The sequence below is a fragment of the Lacerta agilis genome, chromosome 12 (genome assembly GCF_009819535.1).
Source record: "Lacerta agilis isolate rLacAgi1 chromosome 12, rLacAgi1.pri, whole genome shotgun sequence".
NCBI lineage: Eukaryota > Metazoa > Chordata > Lepidosauria > Squamata > Lacertidae > Lacerta > Lacerta agilis.
In genome coordinates, this window is record NC_046323.1 from 51,890,757 (window position 1) to 51,911,653 (window position 20,897).

Here is a 20,897-nt window from a genome sequence, read left to right on the forward strand (position 1 = left end):
GCCAACCCTTCCGATTTGCTCTCCCAGGGAAGGAAAAAAAAGAGAGAGAGAGAGGCACATCTAATGTCTCCCAGGGTGCACTGCGAACGCATTCCTGGTGCTCATGGAAACTGCTTGAATGGCAGCCAAGACCTGGAAGCCTTGGCAGAAGGCCGCCAGCGGCTGTTGTCGAACCTAAGCTGGCAAGCATTTGAGAGAATTAAAAAGCGAGGATACGACTGACAGCTCTAAGCCGGAAAGCAGAGACTGGGTTCAGCATCCGGGACGGAAAAAAACAGACATTGTTCTGCAGCAAGGATATGAAGGGTCCTTGCCCCCAAAGAGCTTACAATCCGGCTGGCAGGGATAGTTACACAACCGCATGCACAAACATGACATTTTGAAATGTGAAACTTAATTACGAGGGATCTGTTTGGCACCCGCATTGCTTCCTAAACTGAAACAAAATAGAAAATTCTTTCCAGTAGCACCTTAGAGACCAACTGAGTTTGTTCTTGGTATGAGCTTTTGTGTGCATGCACACAAAGCTCATACCAAGAACAAACTCAGTTGGTCTCTAAGGTGCTACTGGAAAGAATTTCCTAAACTGACTTTGTGGCTTCCCCTGCAAGAATACGAGGCAGAGGATATTCCTGAAGGTGCAACAGCATTTATGGAGAAGGAATACATTTTGATCTGCTGGTCAACGCAAATCAAAACTCAGCATACAACCATGACCGGTCGCCCCCACCACCACCCCAGCCCCCAAGAGTTCTCTTCCCTACCCTTTTTCGAAAGAGGGACATTGGGTGGTGGTGGGAGAGATAACCAACCCTCTTCCGCCGTAAATCAGCTTCTGCGTCTGGTCGCCTGGAGGACACCGCTGATCGTCATAGGCGAGCGGCCGTTCCACAGCTTGCACATCCCATGCAGGTGCCCTTCTCATTTACCCATCTGTGCAATCAGGAAGGAGGAGGAAACCAGGCGATTCAGACCCGGTTCCTCCGCCGGAGAGAAAGCAGGCCGGAGATAAGTTAATAAGCCGGGTCTCTGGGGAGAGCGGAGTCTGGGCAGGAACAGCCAGCAACATCATCCCACTGTCGACCTGGGAGATCGCACCCACCCACCCCGGCTGCTCCCCGGACCAAGGCTGCCGAGTGTAAACGAACCCAGCCTAATGAATTAATTAATGCCTCCCCAGGGCTGCCTTTGTGGCTGCGAGGGAAGCGGCCGCAGGTTGCTGGAGGGTGCAGGGCCATCGCCAGCAGATGCTGGGGGGGGGGGCTGGGCTGGTGGCAGGCAGGCGATCGACAAGACAGCTAGCAGCCAGCTAGCCGGGCCATCCATCAGCCACCCTTCGCAGGCTCCGCTTCGCAGAGAGACAAGAGGAGCGAGATACAGGCAGGGGGGAAGATGGCGCTGGACCACCCCATGAGACCGACCCTTTGTCCGTTCAGCGGGTCCCCCTCCTTGCTGTTATGCTACTCCCGGACCGCGCTGAGTCAACTGATAGAGGTAAGGAGAAAGGGGGGGGGGGAAACCCTGCACGGGATGTAATTATTATCCTTTGACTGCGTTCGGCATCAGGGCAACTCAGAGACACTGTTTGGCCAGTCCTGTTTGGGTTTCAGGTGGCAGAACCAAGCCAGAGGGGTTCGGCTAAACTATGATGATCCAAACACGGAATTTTGCACCCCGAGGGAGACAGCTGGTTTTTCCTGTATTGGGGGAGGCCTGGGGGAGAGAGAAACCAAGTTTCTAGCTCTCATGGACGAGGTTTGTAAAAAGCTCGCCCAAGTCCCAGAAATGTGACGCAGGGGTTTGTTTGGGGAATGCACAGCCCGTGTGTGAGAGAGCATCTTTTGAGAATGTGCAAAGACCATTCCTATCGTCGCCATGTAACTACAGCCTGCCCCCCCCCCTGCGTAGGGGTGAGCTGCCAACTCAGTAGGTATTTCTTCCAGATAGGGTTGACCCTCAGCGGCTTTGTATTTAAAGATTTGCCCTGAGGACCCCACAGGTTCTCCAGGGGTGGAGACGCCCTGGTCATTAAGGCTGTGTAGAGGAGAGGACAAGTAATGGCTACTAGCCTCAAATCAGTGTTAGAAACAGATATATACCGTAAGCTAATCGCCAAATACCACCTTAAACCTGGGTTACGGTCGGCACAACAGAACGTCTACGTGCCTTTCCCCCTTCAATGAGAGTTGTTGTTGTTGCTGATAATTTTCTACACTGTTTGCATTTTAAAGAAAAAATCTCAATGCAGTTTATTTTTTAAAAAATAATTTTTATTATTTTCCAATTAAATCAAATTACATCCAATTAAACACAGTTTAAAGGTAAAGGGACCCCTGACCATTAGGTCCAGTCGTGTCCAACTCTCATTTCGCTTTATTGGCTGAGGGAGCTGGCATACAGCTTCCGGGTCATGTGGCCAGCATGACTAAGCCACTTCTGGCGAAACCAGAGCAGCGCACGGAAACGCCGTTTACCTGCCCGCCAGAGTGGTACCCATTTATCTACTTGCACTTTGACGTGCTTTCGAACTGCTAGGTTGGCAGGAGCAGGGACCGAGCAACGGGAACTCACCCCGTCGTGGGGATTCGAACCTCCGACCTTCTAGGCTCTGTATTTACAACACATTAAAACATCAAATACAACAATCCAGAATTAAACAAATTCAAGCTTCAAGGAAAATATTCCGGATCCTTCTCTAAGGGACATTTGGCTTTCCCTATACAGTGGCACCTTGGTTCTCAAACTTAATCCGTTCCGGAAGTCGGTTTCAAAACCAAAGCATTCCAAAACCAAGGCGCGCTTTTCCATAGAAAGTAATGCAAAATGGGTTAATCCGTTCCAGACTTTAAAAAAAACAACAACCCTAAAACTGCAATTAACATGAATTTCACTATCTAACGAGACCATTGATCCATAAAATGAAAGCAATAATCATTGCACTGTACTATAAAATAAATAAAACAGTATTGTAGATGATAAAAATAAAAATTAATTTTGTTCTTACCTGCACTGATGATAGTCATTGTTTGGATGGGGGGGGGGTTATCCATTTCCGCAGTCACACAATCAATCAACCAATCAATCAATCAATCAATCAATCAATTGTTAGCTGAACTGGGTTCCACACAGTCACAAAAACAAATTAATTGAAAAAGCCGCAGAAACAAAAATGCAAAATAAATAGCAAAAACAAAAGCGCCAAACTTTATCCATTCCGGAAGTCCGTTTGACTTCCAAAATGTTCGAAAACCAAGGCGCAGCTTCTGATTGGTGCAGACGCCCTGGAAACAATAGCTGACAGTGGCATCGGATGTTCAGCGTCTGAAAAAGTTTGAAAACCAGAACACTTACTTCCGGGTCTTCGGAATTTGAGAACCAAAGTGTTTGAGAACCAAGGTACCCCTTTATTTGTTTACCTGCTTAATTTATAGAGCTGTCTCATAGCAGAAGGACTCTATGAAGACAGTGTGGTGTAGTGGTTACAGTGTCGGACTAGGACGTGGGAGAACAGGGTTCAATCCCCAATCGGTCATGAAGCTCCCTGGGTGACCTTGGAGTCATTTGCTGCCTCTTCACCTCTCTTGTAGGGATTAACTGAGGAGGTGGGGGGTGAAACGATGTACCTCTTGGAGAATAAGGTGGGAGATGAAGGCAATAAATTAGCTCCTCTGCTTACCTGCTTAAGGACAGCAATATCAAAAGCAACACAATGACCAGAAACAAACACAATATGAAAGACTTTATGGAATGATTCAAAACAGCAAAACCAGCAAACTGAAGTCTCTGAAAGTCCTTAATGAATCATGATCAGTGGCCGAGGAAGCCTCAGCGCTGCCCGGGGCGGTGGCGCGGAGGCACCCCCCTTGGGGCAGGGTGTCCCGACATATGTCGGGACGGGCTGCCCATGCACAGAAATGCCATGCATGCGCAGTCCATCCGGCCTGGCGCTGCTGCTCCACGCGGTGACCAGGCGACCTGCCGAACGAGCGGCGGGTCGCAGCGGCGCCGACTCGGATGCACTGCGCATGCCTGGAATTTCCTATCATGTTGTTTGCTGCCTTGATTTATTTTTCTTTTACGGGAAAGGAGGAGGAAGAAGAAGAGTTTGCATTTGATATCCTGCTTTTCACTACCTGAAGGAGTCTCAAAGCGGCTCACATTCTCCTTTCCCTTCCTCCCCCACAACAAACACTCTGTGAGGTAAGTGGGGCTGAGAGACTTCAGAGAAGTGTGACTAGCCCAAGGTCACCCAGGCAGCTGCATGTGGAGGAGCGGAGACGCAAACCCGGTTCACCAGATTATGAGTCTACCGCTCTTAACCACTACACCACATTGGCTCTTACAGCTGTTGAAAAACAAGTAAAGGAATACCAAACACGCATGTCTGAATTAGCCCTTGTCCAATTTAAAACTCTCAGAACCACCAGTTCCCAAGGGCTACCTTAGTAAAGGTAAAGGTAAAGGGACCCCTGACCATTAGATCCAGTCGCGGACGACTCTGGGTTGCAACGCTCATCTTGCTTTTTGGCTGAGGGAGCCAGCGTACAGCTTCCGGGTCATGTGGCCAGCACGACTAACCGCTTCTGGCAAACCAGAGCAGCGCACGGAAACGCCGTGACCTTCCCGCCAGAGCGGTACCTATTTATCTACTGCACTTTGACGTGCTTTGGAACTGCTAGGTGGGCAGGAGCAGGTACCGAGCAACGGGAGCTGGGTTTCGAACCGCCCACCTTCTGATCAGCAAGCCTAGCTCTGTGCTTTACCCCACAGCGCGACCCGTGCCCCCACTCCCTTAGTACCAAAGGAAAAAAAAACAAGGAATTTTAGCAATTCAAAAAATCCGCCAGGACAGAAACCTTACCCCTGAAAAAGAGGACATGTCCTAGAAAAACCGGACGTATGGAAACCCTAGGCCAACTTGCTCTTAACTCCGGGTAAATAAAAAGCTACAAATCTGCCCGTGAGCTTGCCAAGTTGGGCAGGCCAAGCCCCTCAGTTATCTGAACAAAATTCAGGTCAGTTCTGAATCACAGGAGATCCCGAAATTGCAATACGCACCATCGCAGTAGCAAGTTTGCAAAACCTGCTCCAGATACAGACCACCATTAACAGCAATTAGCTCCGCCCATCTGCTCACCATCTCTGAATATTTAAAGAAGGCAACAGTTGCAAACAAAGAAGGGAATATGGGGGGTATTGCTCAAATATCATTATCATCACCGTATTTTATAAAATTTATACACCTCTTGATGGTAAAAAAAAAACCCAACAACCTCAAAGCAGTTTACTAGAAAGAATAAAACAATATAGTTACCACTAAGGATTTAAGACGTTTGGAAAATTAAAACAATAGATGAAAACTCACATCAACTTCTAACATCTGGCATATTTAACAAAATGTTTTGGGCAGGTGCCGAAATAGTACAGCGAAGTTGCCTGCCTGATATCAATAAGCAGGGAGTTCCAAAGTGCAGAAGCTGCACACTATAAGATTCAGAAAATACCTGAAGGCAGCCCTGTTTGGGGAAGTTTTTCATCTGTGACATTTAATGTATTTTAATATTTGTTGGAAGCCGCCCAGATGGGTGGGGTACAAATAATAAATTATTATTATTTTTTGTTGTTGTTGTTGTTGTTGTTGCATTCTTACAGCCCATAGAGCACTTTTTAAAAGCTGCCTCTGAATTGCTGGCCATGATTACAGGTGAAACTCGAAAAATTAGAATAGCGTGGAAAGGTTCATTTCTTTCAGTAATTCAACTTAAAAGGTGAAACTAATATATGATATAGACTCATGACATGCAAAGCGAGATACGTCAAGCCTTTATTTGTTACAATTGTGATGATTATGGCGTACAGCTGATGAGAACCCCCAAATTAACCATTTCAACTTTGGGGTTCTCATCAGCTGTACGCCATAATCATCACCATTATAACAAACAAAGGCTTGGCGTATCTCGCTTTGCATGTCGTGAGTCTATCTCATATATTCAACTCCAGTAGCTAATGAAAACAATTGCTTACATAAATGGACTTTTCCACGATATTCTATTTTTCGAGTTTCACCTGTATTAGAGGCAATGCACCTCTGTCTACCAGGTCTTAAGAGGCAAACAGAGAAAGATAGGTTGCAACACACACTTCTTGGGGAGCAAATATTGTCCTAACCCAGTTAAGTCCCAGATCTGACTCCCAGAGGCAGTGCTTAAGTAACACAGAAGCTGCCTCCAAACAGCACACATTTGGGACCACAAGTCTACATTCAAGACATCTTCACATCTTGCTATCCAAGCATCCTACCTGAGCTTTGTCCTGCATCCCGGGTCAATCTTGGTAGCCTCTTCTATTCTTCTCTAGGCCACTGCGTCCTTTGAAAAGCTTGTTTTCCCCCCTCCTTCCTTTCCCTCTTTTTGCTTTTTCTTCTTCGAGACAGACTTGCTTCAGTTTCCTCTTTTTAAAAGCTCCCATTTGGAGAGGAGGCGTGTCTTAAAAAGAGTAGCAGCCCCGCCTCCTACCCAAACTGACTGACTGGAAGTTTGCAAAAGATGGGGAGAGCAACTCTCTTGCATGAAGCTAGACGCCTACTTTACCTGGAGTAAGTCCCATTCAACTATCTGGGGCTTAATGCTGAGTAGACATGCCCCAAAGTGCGTGTAAGTCTTCCTTGTGGGCGAGAGGCTCACTGGGGTTTGAGAAATGAAGAAGAAGAAAAGAAGAACTGTTTATTCCCACCCACCACCACCAAGATCTGCAGGAGAAAATGTGTGTTAAAGATTCCTGTAACATTCCTAAGGCTGCATCACTAGCAGTAGCAAGGTTGCCAGCTGCTTTTAACTGGAGAGCTCCTGCACCTTAATATTTGGACACTGGGAGGAAAAGCAGATTTTCTACTCAAAGGTACTGGGAAAGGAATATTGGAAAACCGAAGGAAGATGAATGTTGGAAGATTCAGGACAGAGAAAAGAAATGATTGTTCACACAGTGCTTAGTTAAATCTGCAAGCGATCAATTGTGCGGAATATAAGAATGATGTAAAGAAGACATAAGAAGGAAGAAGGGGAAGTCGATTAGTGGAAATTTTGTGTTATGTTATATCTATGTATGTGGTTTATTTAAAATCAATAAAAAATTATCTGAAAATAAATCTGCAAGCGCAGCTTTCTCCCGATTGAAGCGAAGAGTGTTTGAGGACCAAGACATTCGCAGGGAAACACAAAATGCTTGTTTACAAAGCCATTGGACTACCAACCTTACTAGTGAAACGTGGACCACTTATAAATGCCATCTCCAACTTCCCGAAAGATTCCATCAATGGTGTCTCTGGAAAGTTTTACACATCACTTGGGAAGACAGGCGAACTAATATCAGTGTATTGGAAGAAGCAAAGATCACCAGCGTGGAAGCAATTATTCTTCAACATCAGCTTCATTGGACTGGTCATGTTGTGCGGATGCCCAATTATCATCTTCCAAAGCAACTACTCTATTCCCAACTTAAAAATGGAAAGCGTAATGCTGGTGGACAACAAAAGAGGTTTGAAGACTCCCTCAAGGCAAATCTATAAAAATGTAGTATAAACACCGACAACTGGGAAACACTGGCCTGCGAGCGCTCCAGTTGGAGAACAGCCTTTACCAAGGCGTCATGGGCTTTGAAGATGCTCGAACTCAGGACGCAGGGGAGAAAGGTGCTAGAGGAAGGCACGCTTGGCAAATCCACACCATGATCAACCAATGTCCCCACTGTGGAAGGACGTGTGGATCCAGAATTGGCCTCCACAGTCACTACAGACTCACTGTTAAGACTGTGTTTATGGAAGACCATCTTACTCAGTTATGAGTGATCGTCAAAGAAGAAGCAGTGGAACTCCCTCCAACAGGAGGCAGTGATGGCTGCCAACCAAAAATAATAATAATAATAATAATAATATAATAATAATAATAATAATAATAATAATAATACATTTTATTATAACCCGCCCTTCCCCGCCAAAACCGGGCTCAGGGCGGCTAACACCAATAAATCACAACAAAAACATAAACAGTTCATTAAAATACAGATTAAAATACAATTTAAAATTAAATCTAAACTGCAGCCTCATTTTTAAGTAGCCCACCAATCACACCAAAAGAACGAAACATCAGGGTTAAACTGAAACCAACCCAAAGACCAGGTGAACAGCTGTCTGCAGGCCCTGCAGAAAGATGCCAAATCCTGCAGGTCCCTGGTCTCTTGTGCCAGACTGTTCCACCAAGTCGGGGCCAGTACTGAGAAGGCCCTGGCCCTAGTTGAAGCCAACCTAAGCATCCTTGTGGCTCGGGACCTCCAAATAATTATTATTTGAGGACCTTAAGGTCCTACCCGGGACATACCAAGGAGAGGCGGTCCCTTAGGTAGATGCCTTTAGAAGGATTCCACAAATTCCTGAAGGAGAGAGGGCTATCGATGGCTGGCAACAGCTTTACCCTTGAGCTACTAGGGTTTGAACCTGGGACATTCTGCATGCAAAGCAGATGCTCTGCCACTGAGCTATGGCCCTGGGGCAGGGTGTTAACCCAGCCTGGCAACTCTCCTCTCCTTCCTTCCATTGCAGCCGGGTCTGCAGACACCAGGAAGCTTTTAGCAGTCTGCTGAGAAAACACACCAGCTGCTAATAGCCAGAGATCAAGTTGCAGGCACCAGGCAGAAGGCACCAGGGAAGGGGGGGGAGCTGGCCACCCTGCGCTCTCATGGCAAAGGGGTGGATCCTGCAGCAAGATGTGTCCAGTTCTGGGGTTATTGGCAGGCTGGAACACAAGCAGAGCTTGTTTTCTGCTGCTCCAGAGGATAAGACCTGAAACAATGGATTCACATTCCCAGGAGACTCCGATTAAGCATTTAAAGAATTTCCTGATGGTAAGAGATGGGATGCGGGTGGCGCTGGGGTCTAAACCAAAGAGCCTGGGGCTTGACGATCAGAAGGTCGGTGGTTCAAATCCCCGCGATGGAGTGAGCTCCCGTTGCTCGGGTCCCAGCTCCTGCCCACCTAGCAGTTCGAAAGCACGTCAAAGTGCAAGTAGATAAATAGGTACCACTCCGGCAGGAAGGTAAACGGCGTTTCTGTGCGCTCATCTGGTTCGCCAGAAGCAGCTTAGTCATGCTGGCCACATGACCCGGAAGCTGTACGCCGGCTCCCTCGGCCAGTAAAGCGAGATGAGCGCCACAACCCCAGAGTCGTCCACGACTGGACCTAACAGTCAGGGGTCCCTTTACCTTTAAGAGATGTTCAACAGGGGAACAGACTCCCTCGCAAGATGGTGGAATCTCCTTCGTTGGAGGATTTCCAACAAAAGTCAGGTGGCCGTCTGATGAAATCTTAAGAGTTGCAAGGGACCTCTGAGGGTCATCCAACCCAACCCACTGCAATGCAATCTGTCGGGATTTTTGAGCTGCGATTCCTGCACCGCAGGGGGGTTGGACTAGATGTCCGCTGTGGGTCCCTTCCAAGTCTATGGTTCTGATTCTAGACACCGGGCTGGAAGGCACGCTTATCTATATTGATGAATATGTAAATTACGTAAAGCAATTTACATCTTTTTTTTTACGTCGGGTGTCCCATCTCTTGGGGTTTATTGAGATGCGATTCCTGCGCCCACCTGAAGAGTCACCTGCCACTGGGAGGACGCCAGGTGAACCTGGAGGGATAACAGCCCTAGAAGGATGTGATCGGGAAGGCTGTGTTTCAGCCACCCCACTGCACAGGGGCTCCTCACATGGATTCTGTCTTTCAACAGCAGACACACTGCTGTTCTGAGGGGGACCCAGAATTGCAACCATCCCGCAATGGATTTTCAACGGAGCTTGATTTGGGCGGATGCAGCGAGAGCAGAGGCCGGGCATGGCTGAAAGATGGGTTTCTGCTGCCGAAAGATGCATCAGCTGTAACCTGAACGTTGCTAACCTTCTTCCTCCTTCCCTAAGAATTAGCTGGCACCAATTGAACAGGGGATCAAATAGCAGGCATTAGAATTCCCTAGAAAGCAAGTCTCCCTGGCAGAACTGCAGCTTATCTTCTTCCGTCTGCTGCAACGGCACAATTCAAAGGGTTGGTGCCCTAAATGGCCTTGGTCCAGTATACCTGAAGGAGCGTCTCCACCCCCATCGTTCAGCCTGGACACTGAGGTCCAGCTCCAAGGGCCTTCTGGTAGTTCCCTCCCTGCGAGAAGCAAAGCTACAGGGAACCAGGCAGAGGGCCTTCTCGGTGGTGGCGCCCGCCCTGTGGAACGCCCTCCCACCAGATGTCTAGGAAACCAACAACTACAGTGGTACCTTGGTTTACGACTTAATCCATTCCGGAAGTCCGTCCTTAAACTGAAACCATTCTTAAACCGAGGTGCGCTTTCCCTAATGAGGCCTCCCGCCGCCGGTGCCCTTCCCGCCGTTCGGGCTTCCGTTCTTAGACCGAGGTAAAGTTCGCAAACCGGGACGCTACTTTCCGGTTTTGCGGAGTTCGTAAACCGAATAGTTCATAAACAGGGCTGTTCTTAAACCGAGGTACCAGTGTACCTGACTTTTAGAAGACATCTGAAGGCAGCCCTGTTTAGCGAAGTTTTTAATGTCTGATGTTTATTGTGCTCTTAATTCTGTTGGGAACCACCCAGAGTGGCTGGGGAAACCCAGCCAGATGGGCGGAGTATAAATAATAAATCATATTATTATTATTATTAGAACTGAAGCAAGCAAGTTCCTAGCCCTCATGGGTTTGCCAAGAAGGGTTAAAACAGGCTCCCCAGACCCCAGCAGAGGCTGGAAAAGCACCGGGCTCTCGTCACACTGCAGTACTGCATAGCTAGTCACGTTTCGGCTATTCGGTGGCATTACACAAGCCAGTCAGAGCAAGGGCAATGTTTCAGGAAGCCAGTTCGGAGCAAGGGCAATGTTTCAGGAACCTTTTCTCTTTTCTCTGAACTGGCTTGGGTAACTGTCATTTTCAGGCTCCTCTTTTCCAGCAGTGCTGTAAGAGGGAGGTGGGGTGTATTTCAAGGCAGCTGGAAACGGTTACCAAAGTGCCCCCCCGACTCTCACTGGGTTTGAAGTTTGATGCAGGGTTGTAGCCACAGGGGGGGGGCAGCCAGGATTTTTTTTTGCCTCTGGTGAAGCCTCCAGAGGGGCACCATTGAGGCTCCCGATTTGCTTGTATGCAAATGCACATAGGGAGGTGCCAAACTGGGTCTTTGACCCGGGTGAAATACAGTGGTACCTTGGTTCTCAAACTTAATCCGTTCCGGAAGTCTGTTCCAAAACCAAAGCGTTCCAAAACCAAGGCGCGCTTTCCCATAGGAAGTAATGCAGAACAGATGATTCCGTTCCAGACTTTTAAAAACCACCCCTAAAACAGCAAATGTAACATGGATTTTACCATCCAGCGAGACCACAGATCCATCAAATGAAAGCAATAAACAATGTACTGCAGTCGCACAGTCAATCGATCAGTAGCTGAGCTGGGCTCCACACAGTCGCAAAACAAAACAAAAAAGAGCCGCAAAAAGAAAAATGCAAAATAACTAGCAAAAACAGACAGACCTCCGTGTAACACTCAAAACGCAAGTGTGGCGCTCAGGGGCAGAGGAAGCCACCCAGCTACCTGGGGCGGCAAATCCGGAAGCACCCGGGGGACGTGGTTTCAGGGGAGTTCAGGGGAGCGGCACACCAGCGGTGGGCGAGCCCCGGGTGGGGGCGGCCTCAACTCGCGGATTGCTCAGGGCCCGCCAGCAACGCACAGTGCTCCATAGCGGCGTACTGCCGGCGGGCAAGCTCTGAGCAACCTCGCCTGCTGGCAGAGCACCGCTCCCAGTGCCTCAGGCGCAATGTACGATGCATGCTCGGATGCACGCTGCGCCTGCATGCGGGGGAGCGGCACGCTACCGCGGTCGAGCCCCAGGCGGGCTTGCTCAGAGCTCGCCAGCGGCACGCTGCCGGCAGGAGACCCCTGAGCAAACCCACCCGGGACTGGCCCCCGGCAGTGCCCGCTCCCAGTGCGCAAGCATGGGTCATACACAATCTGCGCCTGTGCGCTGGGAGTGGCCATTGCCGGGCGAGCCGAGCCCCAGACGGCTTGCTCCAGGGCCTGTGGGTGGCACGCTGCCGTCAGGCGATCCCCAAGCAAGCCTGGGCTGGCTGGCCCGCCGGCAGCGGCTGCTCCCAGCGCACAGGCGCAAAATCCGACGCTTGTGTCGGACACACGCTGTGCCTGCATGCTGGGAGCAGCACGCTGCCGGTGGGCCAGCACAGGACCGGCTTGCTTGGGGTCCGCCAGCAGCACGCAGCGATCCATAGCAGCGCGCTGCCGGCCGCCAGCCCCAAGCAAGCCCGTCTGGGCAGAGGCGAGCCAGGTAGGGGCACCCGGATTGTCACCCTCTCCAGGGTAGTACTCGGGCGGACCGCCCCCACCCCCTCCCTACGCCACTGGTGGCACCCAAAATGGAAGTGTGACACTCAAAACAGACGCATAACACTCAAAACGGAGCGTGTTCGGCTTCCGAAAAAGTGCGTAAACCGGAGCACTTACATCCGGGTTCGCAGTGTTTGGGTTCCAATTTGTTTGAGTACCAAGGCGTTTTGAGAACCAAGGGTACCACTGTAAAGCCTAGTTTCACCCCTGGCTTGATGCTTCATGTTGTTGTTCAGTCGTTCAGTCATGTCCGACTCTTCGTGACCCCATGGGCCAGAGCACGCCAGACACGCCTATCCTCCACTGCCTCTCACAGTTTGGCCAAACTCATGTTGGTCACTTCGAGAACACTGTCCAACCATCTCATCCTCTGTCGTCCCCTTCTCCTTGTGCCCTCCATCTTTCCCAACATCAGGGTCTTTTCCAGGGAGTCTTCTCTTCTCATGAGGTGGCCAAAGTACTGGAGCCCCAGCTTCAGGATATGTCCTTCTAGTGAGCACTCAGGGCCGATTTCCTTGAGAATGGATAGGTTTGATCTTCTTGCAGTCCATGGGACTCTCAAGAGTCTCCTCCAGCACCATAATTCAAAAGCATCCATTCTTCGGCGATCAGCCTTCTTGATGGTCCAGCTCTTACTTCCGTACATTACTACTGGGAAAACCATAGCTTTAACTATACGGACCTTTGTCGGCAAGGTGGTGTCTTTGCTTTTTAAGATGCTGTCTAGGTTTTTCATTGCTTTTCTCCCAAGAAGCAGGCGTCTTCTAATTTCGTGACTGCTGTCACCATCTGCAGTGATCATGGAACCCAAGAAAGTGAAATCTCTCAGTGCTTCCATTTCTTCCCCTTCTATTCCTTCATATTCCTTCCTTCCTTTTTCTTTCTTTCTTTTTTAAAATGTTTTAATGAGCTTTTAACGGACTTTCTCCTCTATCTTGTAATTTCATATTCAAATAAGAAAAGGGAGGCAGGGAGTAAAGCAATGCAATAGGCGTTTTGCAAAACCGTCACGTTCCTCTTGATCCCTTTGAGGACTGCACCAAGCGATTGCAATTTGCCTGCCAGTGGGGATGGGAATTAAAATGCATTGAGGAGGAGGGATATCTTTTTTTGGTGGAGGTGTTGTTTTTAGGAGTACTGTTTTGCTTTTTAATTTGTCTTTGTATGCACAATTGCACCCACAGTTCAGTTAAAAAGCAACTGTTTGAAAACAAAAAGCAAAAACGCATCTTAAATTCAGATAAAACTGCCTCTCCCAGTTTGCTAGCAGATCGGCGTTTCCTCGGTTGCAGTACGCGCTCTGAACAGCAAGCGGCGCTGCGCCACAGTTTATTAGGCACAGCAGACTCTCTCCAGCAACATTATTTGCAGATGCAATCGCGTATTCCAGCAAGATGCGGCTGAAAAAATATTTTTATTAGCTTGCTGTGAGCTTGATTCCGTTTCGAATCCTCACTTGTGCAAAGATCTAAGGGCAGCGCAAGCTTCCTTCAAAAGGGTTTGCTGCCTTTGAAGTTTGCTTTTTCAAACATTAATTACGGGGGCGCTCTGATCTTGCTAGGGATTGCCAACTTACTGGCTTCGCCCTCTTGCTCTGCTCCTCTGCTCTGCTTTTCCTAGCAGCTTCTCCAGTCATGCATACTTCCAGGTCGGGAGAGTTGCTGTTATTTAATCTGTAGCCACTGAGTGCCCAGATTGACTCCTAAGAAGTTTACAAAACTTTAAAAAGAGTTGCACACCATTGTCGAAATACAGAATCTCGTTTTCTATATAAAAAAACCCACCTCATAATTAATATACATGTAAAAAAAAGATTGCAATTGAAACTTTAAGGTGTAAACAACCACAATTAAAAGGTGCAGAGGAACAATCCCATTCAGCCGTCGCAGTGACTGAAACCAGAGACAGGTGGAATCTAGACGCATATAAAAACATTGTGAAAATGCTTTTTTTTTCATTTAAAAAGGGTGGTGTGAAAAATATATTGAATTTGCCATAAGCTCGCCATCGCCATCTAGTGTCACATTTGTATAATGCACTTAAAACGTATTTTAAAATGTATAGCTGAGTCCTTGGGACACGGGGGGGGGGGCGCTGTGGTCTAAACCACAGAGCCTAGGGCTTGCCGATCGGAAGGTCGGCGGTTCGAATCCCCGCGATGGGGTGAGCTCCCGTTGTTCGGTCCCCTGCTCCTGCCTAGCAGTTCGAAAGCATGTCAAAGTTCAAGTAGATAAATAGGTACCGCTCCGGCGGGAAGGTAAACGGCGTTTCCGTGCGCTCAGTGTACAGGGGGAGCTTCAAAAAGTATCTTCATGGTGCCTAGAGAATAACTTGCACCCAAATATTAGCAAGACAAAGGAGATGGGTGTTGGACTTTCGGAGGAAGAGAGGGGAACCTGCCCCGTTGTATATCGGGGGGGGGGGGTTTGTCGTATGGAGAGAATCTCTTCCTTCAAATTCCTGGGAGTTTACCTTAGTGGAAACCTCACTTGGAAAAACAATATAACTCAGGTGGTTAGGAAGGCCCAACAGAGACTCCATTTCCTCGGGGTCTTGCGAAGGAACTATGTTAAACAACAATTGATGACCTCCTTCTACTGTTCCACGATAGAAAGTGTCCTCTCATATTGTATCACAGTGTGGTACGTTGGCTTGACAGCCACGGACAGAAAGTCTTTACAGAGGGTGGTGATACACAGCACATGCTATCATGGGCTGTCCCCTGAGCCCGCTAGATGACATCGCAAGGGATCGTTGCCTTAGGAGAGCGAAAAAAATTCCCAGGGACAATTCGCACCCCGGCCAGCACCTCTTTAATCTTCTACCCTTGGGCAGGAGATATAGAGGTATAATCAGCCGTACCAACAAGCTAAAAAATAGCTTCTCTCCGTGGGCTGTTGAACGGAAAATAACATAGCGAAATTGACTTGGGAGGTGGTGTGTTGTTCAATAAGAGATTGAGTGTTTCTTTTTTGGGGGGGGGAGGCTCAGTTAATTTCATTGTACACAGGTTGTACATTGACAATAAACATTACGCATTAGCAATTAGCTCCAGCAACGCTCTCCCACCTCTGATGTTTGATCACACGCCATCAGCCACAAGCCACGAGTATCCTGCAATTCCTCGAGAAATACCGCAGTTTCATCAACCAGCTTTCATCCAGTCTTAAATATAAGTTGCGATTACGCTGAGGTGTGTACGCCGAGGATAGTAACTGCACATGCTCAGATGACAGGAGTTTGGTCCACCCGGCATCCTTCCGCAGTGGTTAGTGGGAACTATTTCTAACTTTTCTATATGGTTTGTAGTCTATGGCTTATGCTTTATTGCTGTAAACAGCTTTGGTCGATATCTTTAATGGCCCCGGCGGCCTATGGATGAGAACTGCGACCTGCGAGTGTAGGGCAGTATAATCTTTATAGTTACACATTTTTTTGTTGGTTAAATTTATAAACTGCATTAAACACGCAGGTCACAGATCTCATCCATAGGCGCCGGGGCCATAAAGATATCGACCTTAAAGCTGTTTATGTTCATAATATATTAATTCCAATGGGTCTACTCTGAGTAGGGCTTAGCTGGGTACGATCCCTTGACCTTCCGCCCGTAAGCTCTAAACAATTCCTGTTCTTTTTTTTTCTTTTCTTTTTGTAGGCCACCACCGAGCCGCCGAAAAGAAACCCAGACCCCATCACATCGGAGACTGTGGTGATCTGGGGCTTGCGCCTCTGGCAAGTGGTCGGGATCTTTGCCCTGTTTGTCATGAGCGTCAGTAAGTCCCGCCTCTCTGCCTTCCATCCTAACCCCGAGAGAGCCTCCTTCCAGCATTAGGAACTCAGATATATAAGCTAGGCGCCAAAGGGCTCCTGGAACCAGGGTTACAGCCGCCAAAACGGGCTGGACTGGTGTAGCTCGACGCCGGGAATTGCGTCTGCGCATGTCCGCGGCACCGGAAATCATCTTCTTGCGCATGCCAGACGCTGGAAATCGCAGAAGCGTTTTTTTGGCGTCTGGACATGCGCCGGCGCGATTTCTGGTATCTGTGAGTGCACAGACTCCAGCGCCACCCGGCGAGTCCCTGCACTGCGCCGGTTTAGTGCAGAGCGAGTTCGGGCAGCTCGGTTCGGGGGCCGGTAAAACGGTCTTTGTGGGCCGCACCCGGCCCATGGGCCACACGTTGCTGACCCCTGATCTAGAACAAGGATGGGCTGGCTAAGACACCACCAATTACATGCCCTCTTAAAACAATCCAGCAGTAAATCAGCAGCAACTAGGCCCCTGGCAACCTTCGAAAACCTCCTCCTAACAACATGGCATGGCGTGGCATGGCAAAGGGATATACAAAATGCTACTCCAAAAATTTGCACCGGCAGTATTGAGCCCCACAACTTACCACCTGTCCGCGCAGAGGAGGGGACCCCATCTTCTTAGAGAGGGCTCGAAACTCACCGTCCCCGGGAAGGAACGGCAGGACTTTGTGGGTGAACAAAGGTGGCTCTTTGGCTGAACACAGAGTTCCTTCCTCCAGAATGCATAGCCAGGATTTGACCCGGCATCAGATTTGGAGGGCTATGAAATTCTTAAGACAGGTCTGTCTGGCCTGGGAGGTGCTGGTTTCAGTTCGGAGCAGCGAGATAAGGCGGGAACTTTCATGGCGACAGGATTGTCCTCTTATCTTCATCCCTGAAATGCTTTGAAGTTTTCCAGAAAGCCGGATCCGAGGACGGGGGGCTGTTCTTTGACCATTGATGGGATGACCAAGCCCTAATTCTGGTGGAGGAGATCAAAGACTTCTGAAGGCAGCAGTAGAAGTGTAGAGTCACAGAAAGCCCAGCCCAGGAGAAGACCCTCTCTTGTGTTCCCCATTCCTCTGAGGGTCTCTGAAGATCTCAGAGTCTTGTCCGTTTCACACTGTCCTTCAAGTAGTCTGTGCCTAAGCTTAAAGCAACGAAACCTTCCGTAAAAAGAGTGGAAAACAACTTTTTAAGCATTCGAACGGCCGCTTAAATCAGCGATAAGCTAAGAGCAGCTTGAAACCCATGCAAACAGTCTACGTATCTGGGTTGGTATGCGGGTATTGTCCCAAGACCTTTGCTCAGATAGGGAGAGGCAGGTCAAACATTGCTTAACAGTGATTCATGCTGTTTTCTGATGCATTTCACGAAAGAGAGAATTTGATACTCAAGGGGACTTCCTGATCTCCACAGCCTGTCATGAGAAGAAGGAGTTAAAAGATCGAGATCATTTTAGAGTCTGGGTGGGCTGGCTTTAGCCTGTAGAATCATAGAATTGTAGTGTCGGGAGGGAGCCCAGAAGAGTCATCTAGTCCAACCCCCTGTAGAAGTAATAATAATAATAATATATAATAATAATTTATTTACCCCACCCATCTGGCTGGGTTTCCTCAGCCACTCTGGGCAGCTTCCAACAGAACACTAAAATGCAATACAGTGGTACCTCAGGTTACATACGCTTCAGGTTACAGACTCCGCTAACCCAGAAATAACGCTTCAGGTTAAGAACTTTGCTTCGGGATAAGAACAGAAATTGTGCTCTGGCGGCGCAGCGGCAGTGGGAGGTCCCATTAGCTAAAGTGGTGCTTCAGGTTAAGAACAGTTTCAGGTTAAGAACAGTTTGAGAGCCAGTGTAGTGTAGTGGTTAAGAGCGGTAGACTCGTAATCTGGGGAACCGGGTTCGCGTCCCCCTCCTCCACATGCAGCTGCTGGGTGACCTTGGGCTAGTCTCACTTCTCTGAAGTCTCTCAGCCCCACTCACCTCACAGAGTGTTTGTTGTGGGGGAGGAAGGGAAAGGAGAATGTGAGCCGCTTTGAGACTCCCTAGGGTAGTGATAAAGCGGGATATCAAATCCAAACTCTTTTTAAGAACGGAGCTCCGGAACGAATTAAGCACGTAACCAGAGGTACCACTGTAATCTATTAAACATTAAAAGCCTCCCTAAACACAAGTGCCGACATTGATGCCAAAATCCAGCACCTCCTGAGCTCTGCGAGTGCGGCTTTCTCTCGATTGAAGTGCAGAGTGTTTGAGGACCGGGACATTCGCAGGGAAACCAAAATGCTTGTTTGCAAAGCCATTGTACTACCAACCTTACTGTATGCTTGTGAAACGTGGACCAGTTATAAACGCCATCTCCAACTCCTCGAAAGATTCCATCAGTTGTGTCTCTGAAAATTTTTACACATCACTTGGGAAGGCAGGCAAACTAATACCAGTGTACTGGAAGGAGCAAACATCACCAGTGTCGAAGCAATGATTGTTCAACATCAACTTCGTTGGACTGGTCATGTTGTGTGGATGCCCGATTATCATCTTCCAAAGCAACTACTCTATTCCGAACTTAAAAATGGAAAGCGTAATGCTGGTGGTCAACAAAAGAGGTTCAGACTCTCTCAAGGCAAATCTATAAAAATGTAGTATAAACACTGACAACTGGGAAACACTGGCCTGCGAGCGCTCCAGTTGGAGAACAGCCTTTACCAAAGGTGTCATGGGCTTTGAAGACACTCGAACTCAGGACGCAAAGGAGAAACATGCTAAGAGGAAGGCACGCTTGGCAAACCCTCACCGGGATCAACTCCCACCCGGAAACTAATGTCCCCACTGCGGAAGGATGTGTGGATCCAGAATTGGCCTCCACAGTCACTTACGGACTCACTATTAAAACTGTTACAGGTAGGTAGCCGTGTTGGTCTGCCATAGTCAAAACAAAATAAAATAAAATAAAAATTCCTTCCAGTAGCACCTTAGAGACCAACTAAGTTTGTTCTTGGTTTGAGCTTTCGTGTGCATGCACACTTATTCAGACACACTGAAACAGAAGTCACCAGACCCTTATATATAGGGAGAGGGTGGGGAGGGGTATTACTCAGAAGGGGGGTGGGAATGGGGGATTGGCTGATAGGTGTGGAAAACCTGTTGATGATTGTTAACGACTGCAATTGGTCTTACAGGAAAAAGCAAGGGGTGAGGTGGCTAAAGTTAGTTTTGTCATGTATAATGAGATAAGAATCCAATGTCTCTATTCAGACCAGGTCTCTCCATGGTTTTAAGTTTGGTAATAAGTTGCAATTGAGCAACTTCTCTTTCCAGTCTATTTCAGCTAATCACCCATTCCCACCCCCCTTCTGAGTAATACCCCTCACTATATTTAAGGGTCTGGTGACTTCTGTTTCAGTGTGTGTGAAAAAGTGTGCATGCACACGAAAGCTCATGCCAAGAGCAAACTTAGTTGGTCTCTAAGGTGCTACTGGAAGGATTTTATTTTATTTTATTAAAACTGTGTTTATGGAAAACAATCTTACTCGGCTACGAGTGATTGCCAAAGAAGAAGAAGAATGCAAGAATCACAGCTAATGGAACCCTGGCATTGATGCCACCCACCCTCTGCTTAAAAACCTCCTATGAAGACGTATTATTATTACCATTGAGTATTTTTCTTGTTCTACCACTCCCTGCATGTTAAGCCTGATGGGCTTTTTTACATTTGTAAAGGAGCAAGGGATTCGATTGCTGGGGAGAGGAATGTGCGCTGTCACGGGCACTTAAAAACGGCAAACATTCAATTGCTCGGGCCATTAAACCCACCCTGGGATGCCACCATTCCAGCATTACGGCTCTGATTTCACCACTGGCAGCTGAAGTAGGAAGGTGTTTGGCATGGAGAGGATTTGCACCATTAAATAAGCATCACTGTTTCGGATGGTAAAAGTGAGCAGCTGTTTCAAGCTTCTATCTATCTATCTATCTATCTATCTATCTATCTATCTATCTATCTATCTATCTACACCTAGACAGCATCTTAAAAAGCAAAGACATCACCTTGCCGACAAAGGTCCGTATAGTTAAAGCTATGGCTTTCCCAGTAGTGATGTATGGAAGTGAGAGCTGGACCATAAAGAAGACTGATCGCCGAAGAATGGATGCTTTTGAATTATGGTGCTGGAGGAGACTCTTGAGAGTCCCATGGACTGCAAGAAGATCAAACCTATCCATTCTCAAGGAAATCGGCCCTGAGTGCTCACTAGAAGGACAGATCCTGAAGCTGAGGCTCCAAGACTTTGGCCACCTCATGAGAAGAGAAGACTCCCTAGAAAAGACCCTGATGTTGGGAAAGATGGAGGGCACAAGGAGAAGGGGACGACAGAGGATGAGATGGTTGGACAGTGTTCTCGAAGCAACTAGCATGAGTTTGGCCAAACTGCGGGAGGCAGTGAAGGATAGGCGTGCCTGGCGTGCTCTGGTCCATGGGGTCACGAAGAGTCGGACATGACTGAACGACTGAACAACAACAAATCTATCTATCATCTATCTATCTATCTATCTATATCTATCTATCTATCTATCATCTTTCTATTTTAAAACCCTCCTCCTGCCTAGCAGCTAGAAAGGAGATGGTGCTGTTTCATGGGGGAGACAGACTGACAATCGCAAGGGAATTATCAGCCC

The 20,897-nt window shown here is 48.1% G+C and overlaps 1 protein-coding gene across 1 annotated transcript in view; it reads right to left on the minus strand.

Moving 5' to 3' along the window:
* Positions 1 to 16,868, minus strand: part of ALS2CL (ALS2 C-terminal like) — an 81,172-nt gene extending 64,304 nt beyond the window's left edge. Inside the window, exon 1 of the mRNA XM_033165644.1 lies at positions 16,825 to 16,868. Coding sequence (XP_033021535.1) covers positions 16,825 to 16,854 — 30 coding nt within the window. The 5' untranslated portion in view covers positions 16,855 to 16,868. The remainder of the gene's footprint in view (positions 1 to 16,824) is intronic.
* Positions 16,869 to 20,897: the final 4,029 nt, after the last annotated feature.